General features: G+C 30.5%; 3 protein-coding genes across 9 annotated transcripts in view; all 3 read left to right on the top strand.

The window, feature by feature from the left end:
- Positions 1 to 14,907, top strand: part of LOC117209109 (segmentation protein cap'n'collar) — a 111,918-nt gene extending 97,011 nt beyond the window's left edge. For 6 of the 7 annotated variants that reach the window (XM_033450755.1, XM_033450754.1, XM_033450756.1 and 3 more), the window contains 6 exons: positions 10,771 to 11,059; positions 11,428 to 11,576; positions 11,682 to 11,858; positions 12,036 to 12,134; positions 12,360 to 12,724; positions 12,858 to 14,907. In XM_033450755.1, the coding sequence (XP_033306646.1) occupies positions 10,771 to 11,059; positions 11,428 to 11,576; positions 11,682 to 11,858; positions 12,036 to 12,134; positions 12,360 to 12,724; positions 12,858 to 13,025 (1,247 nt within the window). In that variant the 3' untranslated portion in view covers positions 13,026 to 14,907. Of the gene's footprint in view, positions 1 to 10,770; positions 11,060 to 11,427; positions 11,577 to 11,681; positions 11,859 to 12,035; positions 12,135 to 12,357; positions 12,725 to 12,857 lie in introns of those variants that run through there. The other variant, XM_033450760.1, reaches the window with a different exon arrangement.
- An 801-nt stretch (positions 14,908 to 15,708) lies between these two features.
- On the top strand, positions 15,709 to 17,310 carry LOC117209112 (protein DPCD). Its single transcript, XM_033450763.1, has 4 exons — positions 15,709 to 15,849; positions 16,356 to 16,558; positions 16,696 to 16,929; positions 17,183 to 17,310. Exons 1-4 carry the CDS (start codon positions 15,771 to 15,773, stop codon positions 17,285 to 17,287), a joined length of 621 nt encoding a protein of 206 aa, XP_033306654.1. The 5' UTR covers positions 15,709 to 15,770; the 3' UTR covers positions 17,288 to 17,310.
- Positions 17,311 to 17,528: 218 nt separating this feature from the next.
- LOC117208964 (RNA/RNP complex-1-interacting phosphatase) overlaps positions 17,529 to 21,229 on the top strand; it is a 43,235-nt gene continuing 39,534 nt past the window's right edge. Inside the window, exons 1-2 of the mRNA XM_033450516.1 lie at positions 17,529 to 17,796; positions 18,508 to 18,583. Of these exons, the coding sequence (XP_033306407.1) occupies positions 17,774 to 17,796; positions 18,508 to 18,583 (99 nt within the window). The 5' untranslated portion in view covers positions 17,529 to 17,773. The remainder of the gene's footprint in view (positions 17,797 to 18,507; positions 18,584 to 21,229) is intronic.

The raw sequence follows: 21,229 nt of genomic DNA, 5'->3' as shown, positions 1-21,229 counted from the left end.
GAATTGTTCAGTTTCATAGCCGCATTAGTACAATATTGGTCTTATGAACGTATATCGATCGATTTGTAACATCGAAATAGCTTCTAATTTGTGCTTAAATATACCACACATTAACAATTGTAGATATTAATAGTAGCTATTAATATTGTAGATATTAATAGTAGATATTAATAGTAATAATATTAATAGTAACTTAATTATAATTATAGTTGAAATAATCATCTCTCGATCTCAATAGAACATTAATTTTTTGGAATTATTTTCTTTTTTGGAACTTCTACGTGGATACATATTTCGAGTAATTATAAGAAAAGAAGATTGAAACTTGGTAAAATAATATAGCATATATGGAATTTGACCAAAAGTGTGTCAAGAACTGTTAAAAAATGTTTGAGACGTCAAGATCTTTGTTGAAAGACGTTTGTCATGAATTGGTAAAGAAGATCTTAATTGTAGAATATGAAACTATAATGTCTCGCGTGACATCATTCCAGTCCCAATTCTCAGAGATCTTTGTTTACTCAGAACAACTCATTTATGCAGCGGTTGTCAAATTTATGCTAAGTTAGAAATTATATGTATCAAGAAGTATATATCGAGTATTACAAATGTAAAATTAACTTGTTTGTAATAATTCATCTCAGTCTGCAACAGATATATAGTTAAATATTCTTCTACTAAATTTATTATTGCATTTAATAGAAACGACGTAGAGATATTTTTATATACTCAGTCAATATGAATGAATGATAAAAATTAGTATGTTTATGCGTTAGTGATCCTTTGCAAAGTAGAATTATAATTTAGGGTAATTTTTTTCGGGAAATTTATAGGTCATTTATAAATAACGAAAAGAATTATTTTGAATGGAATTATAAACATTATTTAATCACGAAGAAGAAACCTAATTTTTCCAATCACTTAATAGAGAATAAATTCTTCGTTAACATTTTTTAATACTACTACGCTTGACTATGTTTGACGATTTCAACTAACTATAATGCAAATGGCTTTTATATAACAGATAACTGACTTCAAAGCAAATGAATTTTATATAAAAATTGAACGTTGTTAATTTTTTTATTATCTTCATTGTGAATTTCAATAAATAGGGAAAAATCCTTAAAAATCATGTGGCGAAAATAATTTTATACTTTGTGCTTTTGTGTGTAAGACAATCAGAAACCATATTTTTCTTGAACGCTTTAATCTTTCTCTCATTAGAAATATCTTGATTTTGTCTTATTTTATCGTTAATTTCATGAATAAGATATCGCACAACGGTAATGAAATTTAATGTTTATAATCTTCATTAGATAACATATGTGGACTAGACAATTGTGAACAAAAGCAAACATGATTCTAATCATGGATTTACATCACGAGAACTTGAATAGCATAAATACGTATATATATATATATATATATATACACGCATGTATTCTTATATTGCAAAGTTAAGTATTGCCTAGTTAATGATCCAGTATTAAGATAGATATTAATGAAAAATACAATTGTTAAAAATACCGGATGTTCGATTTTAATGTTCATTTAATACTATAAGCTAGAAAAATTTGCCGAGTGTCCAGCTGGACAAATTGTAAAGTATAAATTTAAAAAAAAATTTAATACTATATTGAATTCATTTGCACAATTATTGTAGTTCCACGAAATTTAATTTTCTCATTAGTTAACTTCATCAAAAGAACAAAGTACTCTACTTGCTATGTAGATATCTCACGTCTTACTTACATGATCTCTTTTTATGTTTCAATAAAAAATTGCACTGTAGTTAGGTTATTCTATTATATAATATAACAACGTTCGAGATACTAACATTTACTTTGCAAATTTCCTTTTCTTCTCCCTTTCGTTTTTTCCTTATCCTTCTTTTATTAGTTTGCTATGATACGTACTGGTATGGTATTCATTTACGACTACAAAGAATCCTCGTACCAATTATATATATATATATTAATAGAGTATTTGAATCATAGTTGTTTGAATAATTTATTTAGAATCACTAATACAATTTTAGAATGGAAATACGATTAAGAGTTTTATGACGATACTGACAGTATTAATTGGTATTTACTGTATCATCGCTGACTAAAATCTTATCTTTAATCATGATTTTACGCGTTCCAGTTGATAACCAAACTGCAACTTCATACATATCGTTTATTCAATCTGCAATTGGATCGACGACACATGGACAGAGGAACACATTTCTAGTAATTATATCGTATTACTGATATTACAAGTGTTTTTAAACATTGAGTTAAACGTCTTTAAATTCTATCAAGGAAAAATTACTATGAAATCGTCTACGTGCAAAACATTTTTTCCCAATCAAAAATATGTACGTTTTTACACTACGATTTCTGTTATATGTTTAGAAAGCTTAATATCTTTGTCTCTTTTTTTAGAAGTGTTCCTTTCGTTATAAATATTCATTATTATATGAAATCTTTGTATTTTGTATTTCGCAAATTTGAACGCTTAATATACCCATAGAAGTTCGTTTCAGTATGTATTTCGCGGGATATTTTGAAATTTCATTAGCGTCGCAATGAAATGCCAGGTATCGTGTTTATATCGGTGAAGTTTGAAAAAAAAATTAGAAAGTGTACATGGAAATTAGAAGATAGTTATTGCAAACATATTTCACAGGAGCCATCAAAGTATTTGATCAATAAGTTATCCATTTTACATTAATAAGCTTCCTTGTATTTAGTGAAAACACCTTTTCCACTAATTACAATCGTTGCAAAAATACCATTGTATACTTTATGAAAGAGTCGTTTTTATTCAAAGTACAATATCATATAAAGTACAAATAACACAGCTCTTAATCGTCTTGCATTAAACGCACTAATTTTGTAGTGAAATTATGTAGTATTTTGTTTTATTAAAACCAACTCTATTTTGTTTTATTAAAACTAACTTCTAATTTCCGCCTTAGGTCAACCTTACCAACATAAGCGTAATAGCCATGTGTTATTGCAGCATTAATAACGTTTCAAAAAGTTTTTTTTTATGTAATATGGCCATACAAATTTTTCTGCGATAACGCATTCATCAAATACTTTCATGATTCATCATACGTGCTTGTTAAAAAATCATTTATTATTTGAAATAATCGTAATTACTATAAAATTAATAACTCCCGCGTAATGAACAATTTCAGTGATTCTTAACGAGAAGATACAGCTTGATTTAAATGATCCTTCGAGAGTGTATCTGTTCATGCTACATCGTACGATTTATTGTGCAGTTATATGTGATAACGTTCTGGTCATTTCTTCAAGCCTATCTCTCTCTCTCTCTCTCTCTCTTCCTGCTTTTTATTTTAAATTACAAATATCGTCGTCAATGGTAGGTCGTCGATTCGACATTATTATGTTGATATCGCGAATGGTTATCGGCTGGAGGACAAACCGCTATAAAACGTTGTGAAGCGCTGTCGTTCTAATTTCGTAATATTGTTTTCTTTACACATTCCACATGACATACTCGGCTAACTAGCATACGGCTATTGAATTTAGCTCGATATTTACGATAACAAGCGTTGGCTATTTGCTTTTCGAGCTTGTCACGTGTCACGTGTATTACACAGGTGTGTCGTCTTTTTCTTCTCTGTCTTACAGTCACGCTTCTATTTGCACGCATAAATTTGCGCTTGTATCGTGATTAATTAACACTTGAACGCCGATGAAGTGTTTTGCAACTTTTGCCAAACGTGCGCCGTTCCCTCTCCGTACATTAAACTATCGTTTCAAATTATTTTCCATTCAGTCATCGCGCGTACTCATCGTCTTCTGTGTACTCGTATTTCATGCGTTTATCTTCGAAAAAATTGTATCGCCTACGGATTGAAATATCGATAATTGTAACGAAATCTCAGGAAAACCGTGTAATAAGTTTCGTTTGACGTAAACATAGCATTAAAAACAAAAACATTGTAGCGTCACCCAAAATCAAGTCGGAAACTACCGCTATTAATAGTTACGTGCGCGACCGCATGTGCTTTATTATCACTTGGCGAGGTTTGCGAACAGATATCGCATCCATATTTGAGATGCTTAGTCACGCGACCTCGGTTATTCGAAAGGCTTCTCCTCTATTTAGTTCGCTACAGATGAATTTTGAGAGTACAGGTCTGTGCAAAGTGCATCTCGTAACAGCGAAGGAAGAATGTTTCTCGTAGGTAATGAACTTTCTTAAAAAACGATTTCTGAACGATTCCCCTGAAACGTTATCGTTCGTACGATAAGATACTTGATATCTTGATAGACTATTTAGATATTAAGGGGAATGCACACAGACACACATATATATATATTTACTTGAAAAAAAAATTGTCGTGTCATGCCTGGAGCCTGGCAACGTAAATTATTACGAGCGCTCTTTATTATTATATTATTCCGTTATAAAAATATTTTGCAGCCTTACTTCATGAGACAGCAATTTGGTGATCGTCATTTATCCTTGACAATTTTAAGATGACGCAGATGGCTACGAATGAATGTTACAGCAGTTAGATGTAAACGATAAAACGTAAAATTGTCGCATGTGCTGTTTTAATGTCGTATAGTTGGGCTGTAGGAAGCGTAAATGTGTCCCGTTTTAATTAGATTCGACGAGCCTATTCTTTCTTTCCAGCGTAATAACACCTGGCATAAAAAAAGAACGCTTTCTGTGTTTTTAACGTCCGTGTAAAACAGCAGGATATGCAAAACAAAAGGGATAATTACGTACACGCGGCAGATAAGTTTGCAAAACTACACCCACGAACAGCGGTGAAAGTACGAATGACTGTCGGCTGCATACTTATGTAGTTACGTTTCCTTACACTGTTATATCGCGTGATTACGATAGACGAACATTTGCACTATATGTGGGCAAGACGCACGTTAATTGCGCTGATTGATGATCATTTCCATGGAATTGCGGAAAATTTTATTGTAATAAATCGTATAAATCGATGGTGTCACATTAAATGTTAAATACAAATTCTTTCTCTAAATTTGTTTAATTTTGTTACTGACGTCGTTGGATTCTAATGTCGCAAATAGCTCAATTTGCTGTTTAATATATAAAATAAATATTAATTGAAATGAATTACATAAGTAAGATCGTCCCAAATTAAAAGTTTTATTCAAGTTCTTTCTTTGTTAATGTTATTACTGGTGTTACTTACTAACACGTTTCTTCTTTCTTCAATTTTCAATTTTAATATGCAAATCGCTATACTCGGAATACAATTCGTTCCGTTTATTTATCAAAATTAATGAGTAACTGTATGTCGTAAAATCGCGCCATTATATAGATACTGGAATTGCATTTGCGCGTACGTCAATTAAGCAGCAATATTTACTGCAACTTCAATTTTTCGCGTTTCTTTTATGTTGCTGTTAATATCTCGAAGACGTTATCAGTAATACTATGTTTTCTCGCGCGCATTTAATTATAACGAGAGAAGTGAAAGAATGTGATTTTTACGAATAAAAAGAAACGTGACTTTTAGTCTGGAAAATTTTATATCGCATAAGAAGATACAACCGCTTTCAAGACAGCCTATTATGTCATTGATAAAATTAGAAGTAACGTAGTAACATGAAAAGTCGATACGTATGATAAACAACTTTTTTATTTCTTCTAATTGTGTTCATCGTTCTACTGAAATTAGCGTTTTGTTAAATTTCATAACATATAGGACGCATCATAAATTTTCATCTTAAAACGTTGTTATTTATTTATCAGCTTTGATTGCACTCGAGATTATATCCTACAGCAACATATCGTATGATATTCCCAATCAATTTCTGTCTTTCTCGGTTACTTGTTATCTCACTTCGTATAGTAAAAATACAACGTTAATATCAATAAAAACTTGATTTATCAATTAAATTTGTATGCCATACCTAGAAACGATTCCATTCGTTTTATTCGACAGAGCGTGGCACGTAACGTATCACAAGGAAGTTTCCCACTTTTTTAGAATACAAGGGTTTATCAGAAAGGACTCTAAAGTCCAATCATAGCGAAGCGGTATAAACGATAAAATATGTTTGCGACCGCGCTAAAATGAACTTGTTTTTAGCAAGGTCAGTTCTCTACTATTTCCTTGATAGCAATGGAACACGAAAAAGAGAAAAATGAGATATTTGTAATTAAATTGTTCTTTCGTAGACTCTTGATACTATGCTACTGATACGCACGAGAGGAATTGTAACTGTTTCTCCTTACAAATATATCTTGCCATGTATGATATAAATATATTATATGGATACGTGTGTTATACGGAACATTTTGAAATTTTATCAGTACTGAATGAAACTCGACTGTCATAGTAGTCGTATTGGTAAAATTTGAAACAAATCTGAAAATATACACAAAAGCTACAGTATAGTTAGCGAAAGTATATGTTTCACAGAGACGAGCAAAGTATCTAAACAGTCAAATTATTTATTATATTAATAAGCCTCGATGGTCTCAGCAAGACCATTTTTATCGCTTGTTATTATATAGTTAAGATTGTTGTTCGTATCGTATAGTAATTTTTTACTTACAGTAAATGTCTTGTAACATCCGTATACATTTTCAGACCGGTTCCTTAAACCGATACAATCCTGACAGTACCAGTGAAACTTCAAAATGTTTCATATATTATAATAAACGCATAAAAAGTTTCTAAGGTAAATAACGAAATACTTCGGTGATAGTAACGTGAAAATGTAGTAAAACTATCGCTTTGTTTCTATGATAAGTAAATAGATTACAATAGTGTTATATACATGACAATTGCTATCGTTCCTTGACATAGTATTTTTAAAACGTGTAGCTAGATGACTTAACAGATTAACATGAACATACGCTAAGTTACTGATCGATGAACGAATTGTCCAAGGGTACGCAAAGTTGACTATATGACGAATCGGTGGACACGCGACGTAGCCGTACGACGTCGCTCCCACCGTCGTCGGTGTCCGTCCAATGCCGAAGTGAAAAGTGACGCTAGTCACCAGCCTCTTGAAGCGAGTGGTGACGCCCCGCGCCGGGTCAGCCTCTCGGCTACGCGCCACCAACTAAAATACTGTAGTTATGTTTACGCTGCGTTCGCGATCGAATGCCTATCTAACATATCTCGTGATGTCGCGGTAATCGTACGAGTCTAGACGGGCATAATGTGTTCTCCGAGGAGAAATCATTGGCCATGATAGATTCCCGTCTGTGTGCATCTCATTAACGATGAACTATGATTCCGTGAATCTATAATAAAGTTTTTTTTAATGACTCGTATCAAATTTTGCATAATCATGCGGTTGTGTGACAGTTTGTGATTCATTAAGTGTTCACTTTTATTTTAATTCATTAAAATGTGTCGATATAGTGAACAATATCGAATTCGATATTATTGAACGACAGAAGTGATTATCGATTGAAACATAGTGAATCGTATCGACGAACAAACGGATTCTTAATCGCAAGAATCTAAACTTGAGTTGATAACTGTATCTTTGTCCTTAGCACCGAGCCATTGTTGAATTGCGTGTAAAGAAAGGGGGACACGGTGTAGATATATTTGTGTTTATCTCGGCGCGATTAATATGCACCAGCAGGAGGTAGATTCAATATGCCGCGGAAGATTGTTGTGAAAGAGAGAAAGGAACATCTGGTAAAGTAAAGGTGCTAAAGAGCTGGTTACTACGAGAAAACACATTTACGCCGGCGACGTTCTCGAACATGTACTCCTACACGTATTGTACCGTTTACTGTACCTTGAAAATTCTCGAGATATAGTACCGGTTTATACGTAGATACGTCTAAAGCGAAACGACCGATCAATCGAAGAGAAGGATATATAGTGAGGATATTCTGCTGATGTTAAAGCGTATCGATCGAAAACATTGATTTTTGGATTAAGCTCTTCTAGAGCTTAAATGGCGACTATGGGAGTTATCGTATATATACCACGTAGGTAATTTTTTCCCGAGAATGAGTAATATTTAAATGTATGCATTTGACGTCGACTCATGCTCGACTTATCGGTGATCGGCAAAATAATATCGTATTTTCATATTTCACGCGCTAGGGTCTTACTTCGTTGTAGACCCTGTCTCGTTAAAGTTGAACTATGCAAATTCCTATTGTTTACATTTTTGGCGTCCCGATTATAGTATGTTTATTTAAGCCGATTTACGATGGAAAATGTAAGAAGTTATAAATAATGTTCGAGACTGCTTGATTTTGTCGTAAGAAGGAAGAGAGAAACGTAATATGCGCGAGCTTTGGAATTCGTATATATAGTTAGGTATATACATAGTTCACAATGTGCAGAGTATATCACGTGTTTGATATGCCATCGACCTACATGTACTCTGGATTAACTCTGTGACCAGCATTGAATCTATCGAACTCAAATAGCGTTCGACTTAAGCACTTAAGCGATACTTAAAGACTGAAATTACGTGCTTCTTGAATAAGAATGATGTTATATCATGATACGTTTCTCATTTATAGGTTCCATTGAAAAGTGAATTCGTTAGTCTGATAGCTTATCGCTGAGATCGAAAGTGCTGAGTCACAACAATTTAACGATTTACTCTGTGCATTCTTACTATATTTTTTCTTCTTGCACCTCATATTTTTTCATGCTTACATCGCTATATATAACGGATAGTCTGTTATTGAATATACTTCAGCGCATTAAATGAAAAATGATAAATAACAAAATTCGAATGAGTATAACAAACCTAGTTTGAACCATTAAGTCATACTACATATATGTATCGTTTCATGTATGTTAATAGTGCTCGCTTAATACAGCACATATTTAATGGATATTTTTAGACAGACTTAATAACTTTTAAATATAATTTAATTGTTGTGCTCAAAGTTATCCGTTTACTGAAAATGCTTTAATTGAAATTTAATTAAATGCGTTTTATAAAATCGCTTTAATTGAAAGCATTAATTCTCTTTTTTGTGCTAAAGTTTCAAATGCAATGTACGTATATAGCACGTATAGTAGTTAAATATATAATAATATATATAATATAATTATATAAATAAAATGTATAATAATAATATATATATATAGATATTATGCAGCTAACATACAACTAATAGAATGTTAAATCGCACAGACATTTCACCTATTCGTTGGTAATGTGAAACCATTATTATCCCTCGCAGTATAATTTACATATTTCTTCTTGAGGCAAACAAACTTACTTGAGAAACTTGCATCAATAAGTACAATGTATTGAAAAAATCAACAGTTTAAAAATATATCATAGCTCTTATCTGAGATACGTATATAGTCGTTAGTATAGTGAGGAGTAAAAAAAAAAGAAATGGTAATAAAGCATTGTATTTCTTTTCGCAAAATTAGTTGATAAGAACGAATGAAACTTGATCTTAGTCACGTACGATTCTGTTGCAGCTGAATGTGCTGAATGTTTCTAAGAAACGCGGTATCACTGTACCAGCGCATCTTAATCTCTTTGAATGCAACGTTCCTGAGTTAATTTCTTGTCATATATCCGGCATGGATTCTACAGCCGATATTGACTTCTTTTTTAAATTTTTATCTTTTTCGCAATATGTTATTCTCCGATAAACTTGTCAAGTTGTGTTTATTTTGTATATCTATATACGTATGTATATTTGATAAAATTTACTAGTTATCTTATGTTTAAATTATTGATTCATACATATATCTGGTATTGGTAATATCCTTTATTCGTTCAATAAATATGTAGAATATGTTTCGATAAGTTCATTCTAAATTAAACTAGGGTAAGTAGAGTCGATAACACGTGAAATAAACATATTCTTATACATATTTCTTTCGTTTATCGTATAATTCTTTTACGATTTCTTGATTTTATCTTAAAGATATAGCGCATATTAATAGGCATGGTTGATCAAGAAGTAATCCACGCGACCAATAGACCTTGAGCTTGAGCCTTCCTCTTCTTACGGCATGTGTATTTTCACACTGTTCGTTAAATGAAATATATACATGCACTGTTTGTCAAGTAATTATTTAATAAAATCATGCGAATGTTTCTTATTACACACGACTGATTCACTTGCACCATAACTTGACAACTTTAGTAAAAATAAATATTATTTCTACAAAAATAATTACACACAATGAGTAACTTATAAAAATGTACTATTACAAATTTAATACTCTATCATTTCATGTATTTTAATAGTGCTCGCTTAATACAATACATATTTCAGTGGATATTTTAAGACAGAATTAATAATTCTTAAATATAATTTAATTGTTGTGGATGACGCTTAAAATTATCCGTTTACTGAAAATGTCGTAATATAAAACCGCTTTAATTAAAAGAATTAACTCTTTTATTTGTGCTAAAATTTCGAATGCAATGTACGTATATAGTACACTTTTTCACAATTATTGACGTATCTATAGACTTCATTGCTAAGCAAAATTGTAAGTCAAGTAAATAAGGAAATGCAAGATCATTTCATAAAATCGCCTTTTCGTATTATCATATACATATATCATTTCACAAAGTAGTCTTTATTTTCATATTTGTCCGTATTTATATTTTTGCCTTAATTCTCTCTCTCTCTCTCTCTCTCTCTCTCTCTCTCTTTGGTTCTACAAAAAATCCTTTATTAGATAAATTTAATTATAGTTATATGATTTATATTATAACTTAAATTACATTAATATAATATATAATGATAACATATTATTATTAAAATAAAATGTTACAGGCATGTATACCATGCGCATGCTAGATAATGGTAACAACAACGCTTCTGGTCCAACGGGAGCAGCAGCCTTGTCAGGAGTTCAGACAGCTGGTGGTACAACCTCTTCGGCAACAGGAGTTACGACACTTCCGGGTGTAACAGACGAAAGGATGGATGCATCCAGTGATAGTGCTGTCAGCAGCATGGGCAGCGAACGTGTACCATCCCTTTCGGATGGCGAGTGGATGGAAACTGGATCTAATTCTAGCCATACACAAGCTGATTCTCATTATACTATGGATTATGCTAGGTGATTAAATTATATTGAAATAACGAAACAATTTCAATAGAATGTTATTTACCAATCGGACAAATTGATAAGTAATTCCTATATTTTGTATTGCAATCTCGCTTCCTGTTCGAATTAACGTTATCACTGAAATTTTTATTAAATGCTCTTACATAATAAAACCAAGATGGTAATGAAACAAATAATGTTTTGCAATATAATTTTACAAATTACAATAATTAATAATTAGTCATGTAAGATACGACTGTCGCAAGTTACAGTTTTTCTAAGACTATATAATTTTGTCGATAAATGAAAGTAAATGACGTAAATTATAAATCATAATATTAATAATGTTTATGTAATTATATTAGTCATTTTGTTATTAGCAAATACCGCATGTCATACGACTGCAGCTATTCCGTTTCTGGAAGGAATGCTGGTTCTCCAAGATGTCAAACAGAGCGTACAATGCCTCCAGTTGCTCAAAAAAAACATCAGATGTTTGCAAAACGATACTTCCAGGAACAAGGAACTGGTTAGTTTATATATATATATATATATATATAAACAATCGATACAATGTGGCATCGTATGTAATTAAGATTTAATGGATTTTACATCTATTTTTCATACATGGCAGGTTCGCCTCTCGGAGCTACAGCACATCCTACCACTCCAATGAAATATGAATATGAATCGCACACAGTCGGTGCTGGGGCACCAGGAAATGCCTATTCTGGCCCGATCGAGGGTGCAGCCGGGCCTCAACCTGAAATAAAATATAGTTGTAGTGTAGATTTCAGTCGTCATCAATCAGGTAAAACTGACCTCTTAGCTTCTGAATATTTATATCAAACAGATATTTCTTAGCTTTACCTTACAGAACTCTAAGACGATAAAATATTTTAAATAAAATGTATTATGTATTATTTAAGTAAGCGAGATGTGTCAGGTATTAAGCATAATAATACTTGCTTCTTTTTTATATCATCAGGACGTTCAGCTATAGAACACGTTCATCATAATCACACGTACCATTTACCTGCAGAAAGTTCCGGATCTCTTCAACGTCCAGTTTCTCGTGACAAAAAAGGTGAACTGTATAGATCAAACTGACAACATGATTGTTGCATACTTTAATAATATTATAATGTAATAATACTATATTATTAACTTCAATAATTAAAAAATATTATTAAAAATATTAATAATATTAATAACATTATAATATACTTTAATAATATGTATTAATAATTAATAGTATGTATTTATAATTCAATAGTATTACATTTGTAATCTTCGTTAATGTCTTTTTTAGTACGTAAAAGTGATAGCGAGGAACACCTAACTAGAGATGAGAAAAGAGCAAGGGCGTTGAATGTCCCTATTCCGGTGAATGATATTATTAATCTACCAATGGACGAATTTAACGAACGTCTTAGTAAATATGATCTCAGCGAAGCACAATTGTCTTTGATACGTGACATTAGAAGACGGGGCAAGAACAAAGTTGCCGCCCAAAACTGTCGCAAGCGTAAGCTAGATCAAATCATTAGTCTTGCTGACGAAGTAAAGGAGATGAGAGACCGCAAGATGAGGCTTATTCGTGAACGAGAATTCATGCTTATTGAAAGACAACGTGTAAAAGACAAATTTAGTCAACTTTACCGTCATGTATTTCAAGTTAGTATATTCTATTAGTTATTTATTTTGCAAATAAATTGGAAATTCGGCTTGTAAATAATATAAGTTAATAATTGGATGTAATATTATTCGTATATTAAAATTAAAAACAACTTTACCATTTAATTTACAGTCCTTGCGCGACCCTGATGGCAATCAATATCATCCTTACGAATACAGTCTTCAACAGTCTGCCGATGGAAATGTGTTGTTAGTGCCAAGGAACCAGACAAATCCTCACCATCCACGTCCTACAACAATGGAACCAAAAACAAAACCTGATCCTGAACATAAGGAATGAAATTATCAAGAAATCACGTTTTAAAACGTTTGGAAAGAGAAACTCTATTTTCTTCATATACCGGCTGCACTTTTGCAAAACGAACGTAAAGGCGGTGCTGAGATAAAAATTACTTACAATTTTAAATACCACAATGACGAGTTTGCGTAGAAAGCTTATTGCTTAATACTGATATATTTCACACATGTTCAAATAAATGAAAAAATTTTTCAAAAGTTTTGCAGAAACTCACATTGAGTCTCACATTTCTTTACAACTGAAGAATAATCATCAAACGTAAGAAATGTCGATTGTACATATAGTTATATAGCATAAATAAACCAATAAACAATATAAATAGAAAAAAAGTAGACAACATTTATAAAAGTCTGCGTTATATTTCTTAATGTAAAATTTTTATTTATTATTTTAAACAACTATATCATTATGAGTTGATTTACAATCACGAGCTCATTTAAAAAAAAAAGAATCATATTATAAAATTTTTTAAGTGTCACTTTTTTTCTATTCAAATTCAAGGGAACAGTATAATAATAATCCAATTAAAATAATTTTCTTACAATTCTCTTTTGTTATTTTTATAACACAAGTGTGTTTTAATCCTAAATGCATGTATATGTACATGTATGTTTTTTACGCACCGTGGGTATGTTACATATACATATAGTGAGTATATTACATATACTTACATTTTTATGAAGAGGATTTAACGCGTTTCGATGCAGTTGTTTCAGTTATGAATATATATACATATGATATATATTTGATATATAACTGACGTAGGTGTTAACTATCTACGATCACATCGAAATATGATTATTCAACATAATTCGTGTCTATTAAATTAAATCACTTTCAAAATTATATAAACTTGCCAAACTTCATAAATATTTGCATATTTTGGTAGGAATAAAAAAGGGAGTTACATTGAGTTTGTTATACATAACTCAATGGGGAAGAGATAAAATATATCTGCACAAATATGCAATGCTAGGGAAATAAACATTTGTTGGACAACATATTTGTAATTTGCAATGATAAAAAACAGGAATGCAAAATTAAACTTGCATTTATTAAATTGGAAATTAAATGGAAGGAACGATTTAAATAATAAACAATGTGTGTTAAAGCATCGAATAATATATATTGTTCTATGAACTGTTTAGTGTTCTGTACAGTAAACTGCTCCAAAAATGTTAAATTTCAGTCCGTTCAAATGAAATATTAACGATAAATTGTAATATAAAGTGGGGAGATATCTAGTAATTAATGTGACTATGTGGATACTTTTAACGCAACGTATTGTACTGCTACAATATTAATAATAGTATTGTTTGAAACATGAATGAAAACATAACAAATACACATATTTTTATAAAGTAAGGGACGAATAAAGTTTAGGTATTTCACATTTGTCTTTGTATATATATATTAATATAGTTAGAATAATTTTCTATAAATATTATACATATATAAATATCGAACATATGTATTTATGTATATACATGTATATGTATAAATACATATATGCAGAGTAATAATTGAGATATATGTTATAAGATTAAAAACGAAAAAGAACTACTGTTTACGCCGACAATTTATAATAGTCATGTCTTTATTAACATTTACATACACAATTGTATTTATATTATTGGGTGTAGGCTGCCTTTACGTACTGTATTTAGCGAGTGGAGATCACGTTGTTAAGAATTGCTGCAAAAAGAATAATTTACAATTACTCTGTTCGTGAATTGTACAAACGAACTAGATTTATACACCTCAATTCCATCTGATCACATTGTCATTTTAAGATCTCCTATGTCATTAAATTTCTATATTGTATAAATAAAGCTGAATAAACCTTTGGGGAAATTACTGTATACATTTTAATATAATATGTGCATGATACTTGTCCATCTTCATGCTATTTATGAAAAATTAAGAATTTAAAAATAAAAATGAAACTGTGAAAGCTGTTACCCATGTAATTATAATGCTGATAAACAAAAATAATTTTTATAATAAAAATATTACATAATATATTTCTATATGCAAAAGTAACATAGATTTTTTAATATGAACAAAAGTTGAAATTTTAAATGAAGTTACAGTGTTATAGACCAAAAATATCCAGGATAGTCTGATATATCATTTTGCAAAACCTAATTTTGCCTAATACTATTTTATTTCTTTGGCTCTTTGCAATATATTTCTCTATGAATAAGAATAAATAAGCTCTGCAATATATTTGCAAAAAATTATAATATTTATTGTTTATATATATTACATGTGATGCTAGAAAGCATACTAGAATAGTCATATAATACGTAAGTAAAAGAATAATTTTCATAGTATATAACAAGAAAGTTAAACATCATATAAAAATTATAGTGTATAATTTATTGTAAATGTATTGTGAAGAATATATTCCCTGAATAAGCGATGAATATAAATACTTCTCCCCTCAAGGTTCCAAGGACTTTTACTAATTATAAGTCAAGTGAAATGTATGTACCTATATATTCCCTTTTGTAAACAGCTGTAAATAATTAATATGGCTAATGAGAAATATTAACAATTTATTTTATATGTTATGATTTTTACATTATTTATATATTTAAACATATTTCTTTCTAATCAAATCGTTTAATGATTCTTTAAGTGTAGTATTTTGAATATTAGTAAAGTATCAATAGCTATCGTGATATGAAATATATGTAATTGCAGAGAGTTGCTAGGAGACTAATGAAGTATTTACCAATGGCGCCTGAGGAGTGGTTGAGACTTATTCAAAATGCTACGAAAACTGCAATTATCCAAGATGGTAAGATAATTTAAAAATATACTAATGTCATATTCTTAAAGCTTTCGTTATGTATTGAACTTTTTTGTGTAAGAATTATTCAAAGATTGCTTAAATGTAAAGATTTTTAAATGTACAGTTTTAACCTTCAAAATGTTTAATCAATAAATACTGTCAGTTGAAATTTTGTATTATACGTTTGTTATTGACAATGTCATGGATTAATCTCTAACGTTTCTCTGTAATTGAATTATGTATTATATGTAAAATCTGTTATATATTATATGTAAAATTCATTTACATGTAATGTAAAATATAAATGTGCTTTACAAAATTACAGATATGAATGTGCCTAGTATATGATTTTATTGGCATTTTTATTTCTTTTGTCAGCTATTTAAATGTTATTTTAACATATGTTGTCAGATGTAATTTGATGTATATAATTACATATGGTTACATAAAGCAATGTTACATCTTCTTAAAATTATATCAAATGTAATGTTTTTACATACTTTTATATATAGGAAAAAGAAAAGTCCATTTTTTAATGGAAGATGGTAGGGAAATGGTAGAAGAATACCACTTAGAAACAAATGTTTTAGTACGGAGAGCATGGAAAGAAAAAGGTAAACTTGGACAAGATATAGGTTGGAAAGTAGAAATTGGAGACCCTGAACCTAGACAAAATAATATTGAAGCATATGGGATTCAGGAAAGTTCAAGTGCTGTATGTAAAGTATATTTTGCACAGTATAAGATTATATCATGTATCTAATACATGATAACCTATTTAATCTAAATATATGTTTGAATTTTCCAAAATATAATGAATAATAATCACTACTATATATATCTTTATAATAGCCATTTATTACAAGAAGAATTACAAAAACTGCACTTGAATGGCGTATAAGGAATTTGCCATATCCACAGAATGTATATAGTGTAACAGCGGAAGATGATAACACAATAACTGTTCGTACAACCAACAAAAAATATTTTAAAAAGATAATAGTTCCAGATTTAGAACGTGCTGGATTAAAAGTAGTACAAGACAGAATATCCTTCACACATCAATACAGTACGCTAATTATTACGGTACGAGAAGTATCTGTATTTTTAATACATTTACATAACTGGACTGCAGATTTTTATGCAATATTATATTTTTGTGAATATAAGTCGAAGGACAGAATCTAAGTAGTGATTTCATTTATTAAATATTGAGTATTTTGTATATTTTATATAGTTCTGTATATTATTCTATGCATTTTTGCACCTTTAAATTTTCTACAAATGCATAAAAGTCTGTAACCTATATATAATTGTTATGTTCATTTCTTTTTTGTAGTATAAAAAACCACCTGCACTTCTGGAGTTGGAAAAAAAGGTATTAGATGAAATATTACAACTGAAAGCAAGAAAAGATGGTGATGTACAGTGTCCAACAAGCTAATAAAATCTTTTTTTCTAAAAATATTTTTCTGTTTTGCTTGTCCACAGTCATATTTAGAAAATGAAGTCAAAGTAATTAAATTTCACATTATAATATTTATCATTAATATCATATAAATTAAACGCATTATTATATATAACTGAAAATTTGATTGAAAATTTATTGAAAAATTTATTTAAAAATATTAATCTATAGAATTTTTATGCATATAGTAAACAAACGGTAAGTATTTTATTCTTTTTAATTTGGTTAAGAGAAATAATCTTTATAAATACTTTTTGTATGAAATTTATTTTTCAACGTAGCGGCATTGCGCGCGCGGAAATCGAGAAATCGATAGATCGATCATTCATTCGTTCTGCGTCGCGAGTACTATCGACTGCATCTTGGTACTATGTATGTGTGCCGTGTAAACTGTGTTGGTGATATTGCGTTTCGGTGTTATGCTTATAATTCCGCATTATAATATCTAAATAAGCAAAGAATATGATGAAATCTATACCCGAGAGGCAAGTATTATTTATTTTTTATTTTTTACAATTCCATTGAGTTTAATGAGGCATTTAAAACTATTTATTCAATGATTTAAATCGGAGGTCACATTGCATAGAGGTTATGTTATTCTGACTTTCCTTGTATTGTTTTTAATATTTCTTTTCTAAGCGATATTATCGGTAGGAATGTAATTGTGAATTAAAATATTATCAAATGTGTTCAGGTTTATCTGCTCCGTAGTCGCAATTAATACTACATTTTTAATATTTCTAAATGCATTTACTCGATGCGGTTTGTATGGTAGTTAACTTATCGGTCGAGAAACACATTTTTCTTTATTGTAAGGTAATTTCATAGACGATACTTTTTTCTAATATTAATATATATTATATATATGTAGATAGATATTATTATATAAATTGAAATACATTATTCCGATTGTATATATTAAATAAAATTTTTCAAATGCCATTATTGTTGAGTGTTAAATAATTTCAACTTCTGTTATCTAAAATTATCAAGAATGAATCCGAATAAGTACTCACGCGGCGCTATTTCTTTTTATTTAACATTATCTGTTTATGCTTATAGTTGTTCAGTGATATGTGTACTTATACGTATAATGAATGTATATTAAATAGATGAATAAATAAATGTATGTGTTCATATTTTACATACTTTAAGTGTGTTGTATCTTTATTCATTATTATTATTTTCTATCTTAGGTGGTTGGAATATAAACCCTATGGCACAGTGATCAGTGGTACAAAAATTCTTCCCTTTAAAGTTCCATTGAAAGAGGTGAGTGTTCTTGTTAATAAACAATTGAAATTTGTAATTTAATATATAGGTTCCGTGCCTTTTTCGCACATACCTTAACTTTTCGTTTCTAATAAATTTACAAACTGCAATGTTCTCGTCAATAAGTTTACTAATTATAAGTGGAAAATATGTAATATAGTTATATGATTTTTATAATTGCAATTGTAAATGTAATTACAAATTTACCGTTTAAGTATGTTTGAAATTTGATTCAAATGTTTTTTAAAGGTTTTTTTTTATTTATAGTAATTCAGATATAGTTTGTCAAAGAATTTATTTCTTTTTAACGACCTATAATTCTTTTATGCAATATAGGATACAAACTGTAAAATACACAAAATTGAAAGATAAATAAAAATTTATGATTGAATGGAATAATTAAGTTATCTTGCAATTGAAATATTTCTTGCGTTATTGAAATAATTAAAATATACAATTACCATCAGAATACCAGCAGAATCGAAGTAGAATAAGATACGTATTACTCGAGAAATTTTATCTTGTTCTAAATATTTCGAAATTTGAAGCTTAAAGTTTCTTTAAAAGAAAGTTAGAAAAATGATTTTCATTTGCAAATCGTGTTTTTAGAACCGTCGCTGTTAAACGCATGGTCGATGTCGTCGAAGTCGCTTTACTGTGTTTCTTTTTCTCTTACCTTTCATAGTAAATCAAACATCCTCTTCGCGGGGGTCGTGGCGGCTTCGAAGCTGAGATAAGATCGCATCGAATTCCAGAAATAGAGGATACAGTGCCGGTATCCATACGCGTTGGTGCGTCTCGTACGACTTAGGTATGCGTGTACACGTTCCGAGATACGTGGCACGGGCCACCGTGAAATCGATGCATGCCAGTGGTATAGAAACCATTTTTATTTACAGTAACATTGATCGATAAGGTAGAAATAATGAGACATGTGACAAATTAATATTTGAGTCTCTTTCATAATGATTTAATAAATGATAATTAGACTGCTAATATTTATGCAAATTTATTTTTTTACAAATATGTATACAGCTACTCATTCGTATAGTATATTAATATAATTATAACATAGATGCGGACAATATTTAGACACATATAGATAACATATATTTGTTGCTTTGTATAAGAGAGGATGATTTAATTATCGTGTTGTATATTCTATGAAAATATGAAGCATTTATTGTAGCTTGAAAATATGTCAATAATTCTTTGTTAAATACTTCTATTGTACGGTCAAATGTTATTGTTAGAAAGAAATTGTTATTTATAGCACTGTGTACGAATATGTAATTAGAAAAATGAAACCTAGATGTTGCACTTATTAAATATTAACTATTCATTTTCAATAAAAATAGAAAATGAAACTAGGAGTTGATTTAAAATATATATACTAGGTGTGAAAAAAATGTGTGTGTTCATTGGATAAAAATTGGTTCTATACCACTGGTGTGGCATTGGGAACGAGGGAGGCTTGTTTGTCGATGGACCGTGTTAGTAACGGTAAGGTGGGAAAGGCACCTCCGTGAGATCTGGTATCGGTCCAAGCCAAATTGCTGTATTGTTGCATGTCCTGACTCCAGCGTAGATATAAACAAGCTTGATGTATGCACACACTTCGTTCGATACGCGCGGCAGTGCTTTTTGGATCGTGAATAGCCCAGCTCGATTGTTTGCCTAGTAGCTGAACAAAGTGCGATCGTACGCTCCCATGCTGGTTGCCGCTGTGTGATGTATGTATCGCAGTCGTGCTGTGATCTAGCGGCATTCACTGAAGTTTGTTGATTTTCAGGATACGTATACGTACGTGATTCAGTGACATCTTTTCTTCGTTTTTCTGCTTACTTTTATTAAGGTAACGGTTCTTAGATTGTATCTTTATATCGAAAGATTTGTAATTTGATTATGGACAATTTCGAGGGATACTAGGAAATAAAAATTGTTTGATATATTAAATAATATCTTCAATTGTTGCTGATGAATAATAGATAATGTAAAGAATGTCTGGGTTAAGCTACTTCTTCTTCAGTATCTTTATATTGGAAGATTTAGATTAAGGATTAAATCGATGGATAATAGATAATCTAAAAGAAGTTTGGGTTAAGCCACTTTGATTTAGAATACTTCGTCTTAATTTTTATTTTATATTTTGTGTAATACATATCATCAGAATACAGATTAGGATACTCTCCGGATTAGGATATCAGTTGAGGGTTCATATACAAACAAAAGTATCGAATGAAACAATTTTGAAGGTATTTCTCCTAAATATAAGAACTACCTGCCTTTGGAATTGAGAATGACTGTATAGAGACGTTCATTGTGGACTTGAGTGTTTTACAGATGTAATGAAAAGTGGTATCAACGGTGAATAGATTTCCATGTGAAAATCGGCGTTAGCAATCGGATACGCACGGCTGGAGACGAGTCAGGAGGGCACCGCTATTCCCGTTTGTTTCGAGTCATTTAATTTCCGTCTAACTCCAAGCGAACCGGTTTTTCTCGTCTACCGACGTCCTCTGGACCAACAACGGACAGTTGCAAATAAGTTCGGAACCTTTTTGGCCGGGATTGACCGCTATGCATATAGGCGTGCATGCATACGCAAAATAGGAGGGTGCCCCGACTAATTGATTCTGGCGTCGC

The sequence above is a fragment of the Bombus bifarius genome, unplaced genomic scaffold, assembly GCF_011952205.1.
Source record: "Bombus bifarius isolate JDL3187 unplaced genomic scaffold, Bbif_JDL3187 scf7180000008165, whole genome shotgun sequence".
Classification (NCBI taxonomy): Eukaryota; Metazoa; Arthropoda; class Insecta; order Hymenoptera; family Apidae; genus Bombus; species Bombus bifarius.
The sequence above is the reverse complement of the archived record's forward strand: the minus strand, read 5'-3'. Positions and strand labels throughout refer to the sequence as shown.

Coding starts and splice junctions, on each gene's coding strand:
- LOC117209112 (XM_033450763.1), top strand. CDS start 15,771: ATGAAGTATTTACCAATGGCGCCTGAGGAGTGGTTGAGACTTATTCAA. Junction 15,850..16,355: donor AACTGCAATTATCCAAGATG/GTAAGATAATTT, acceptor TTTTATATATAG/GAAAAAGAAAAGTCCATTTT. Junction 16,930..17,182: donor ACAGTACGCTAATTATTACG/GTACGAGAAGTA, acceptor TCTTTTTTGTAG/TATAAAAAACCACCTGCACT.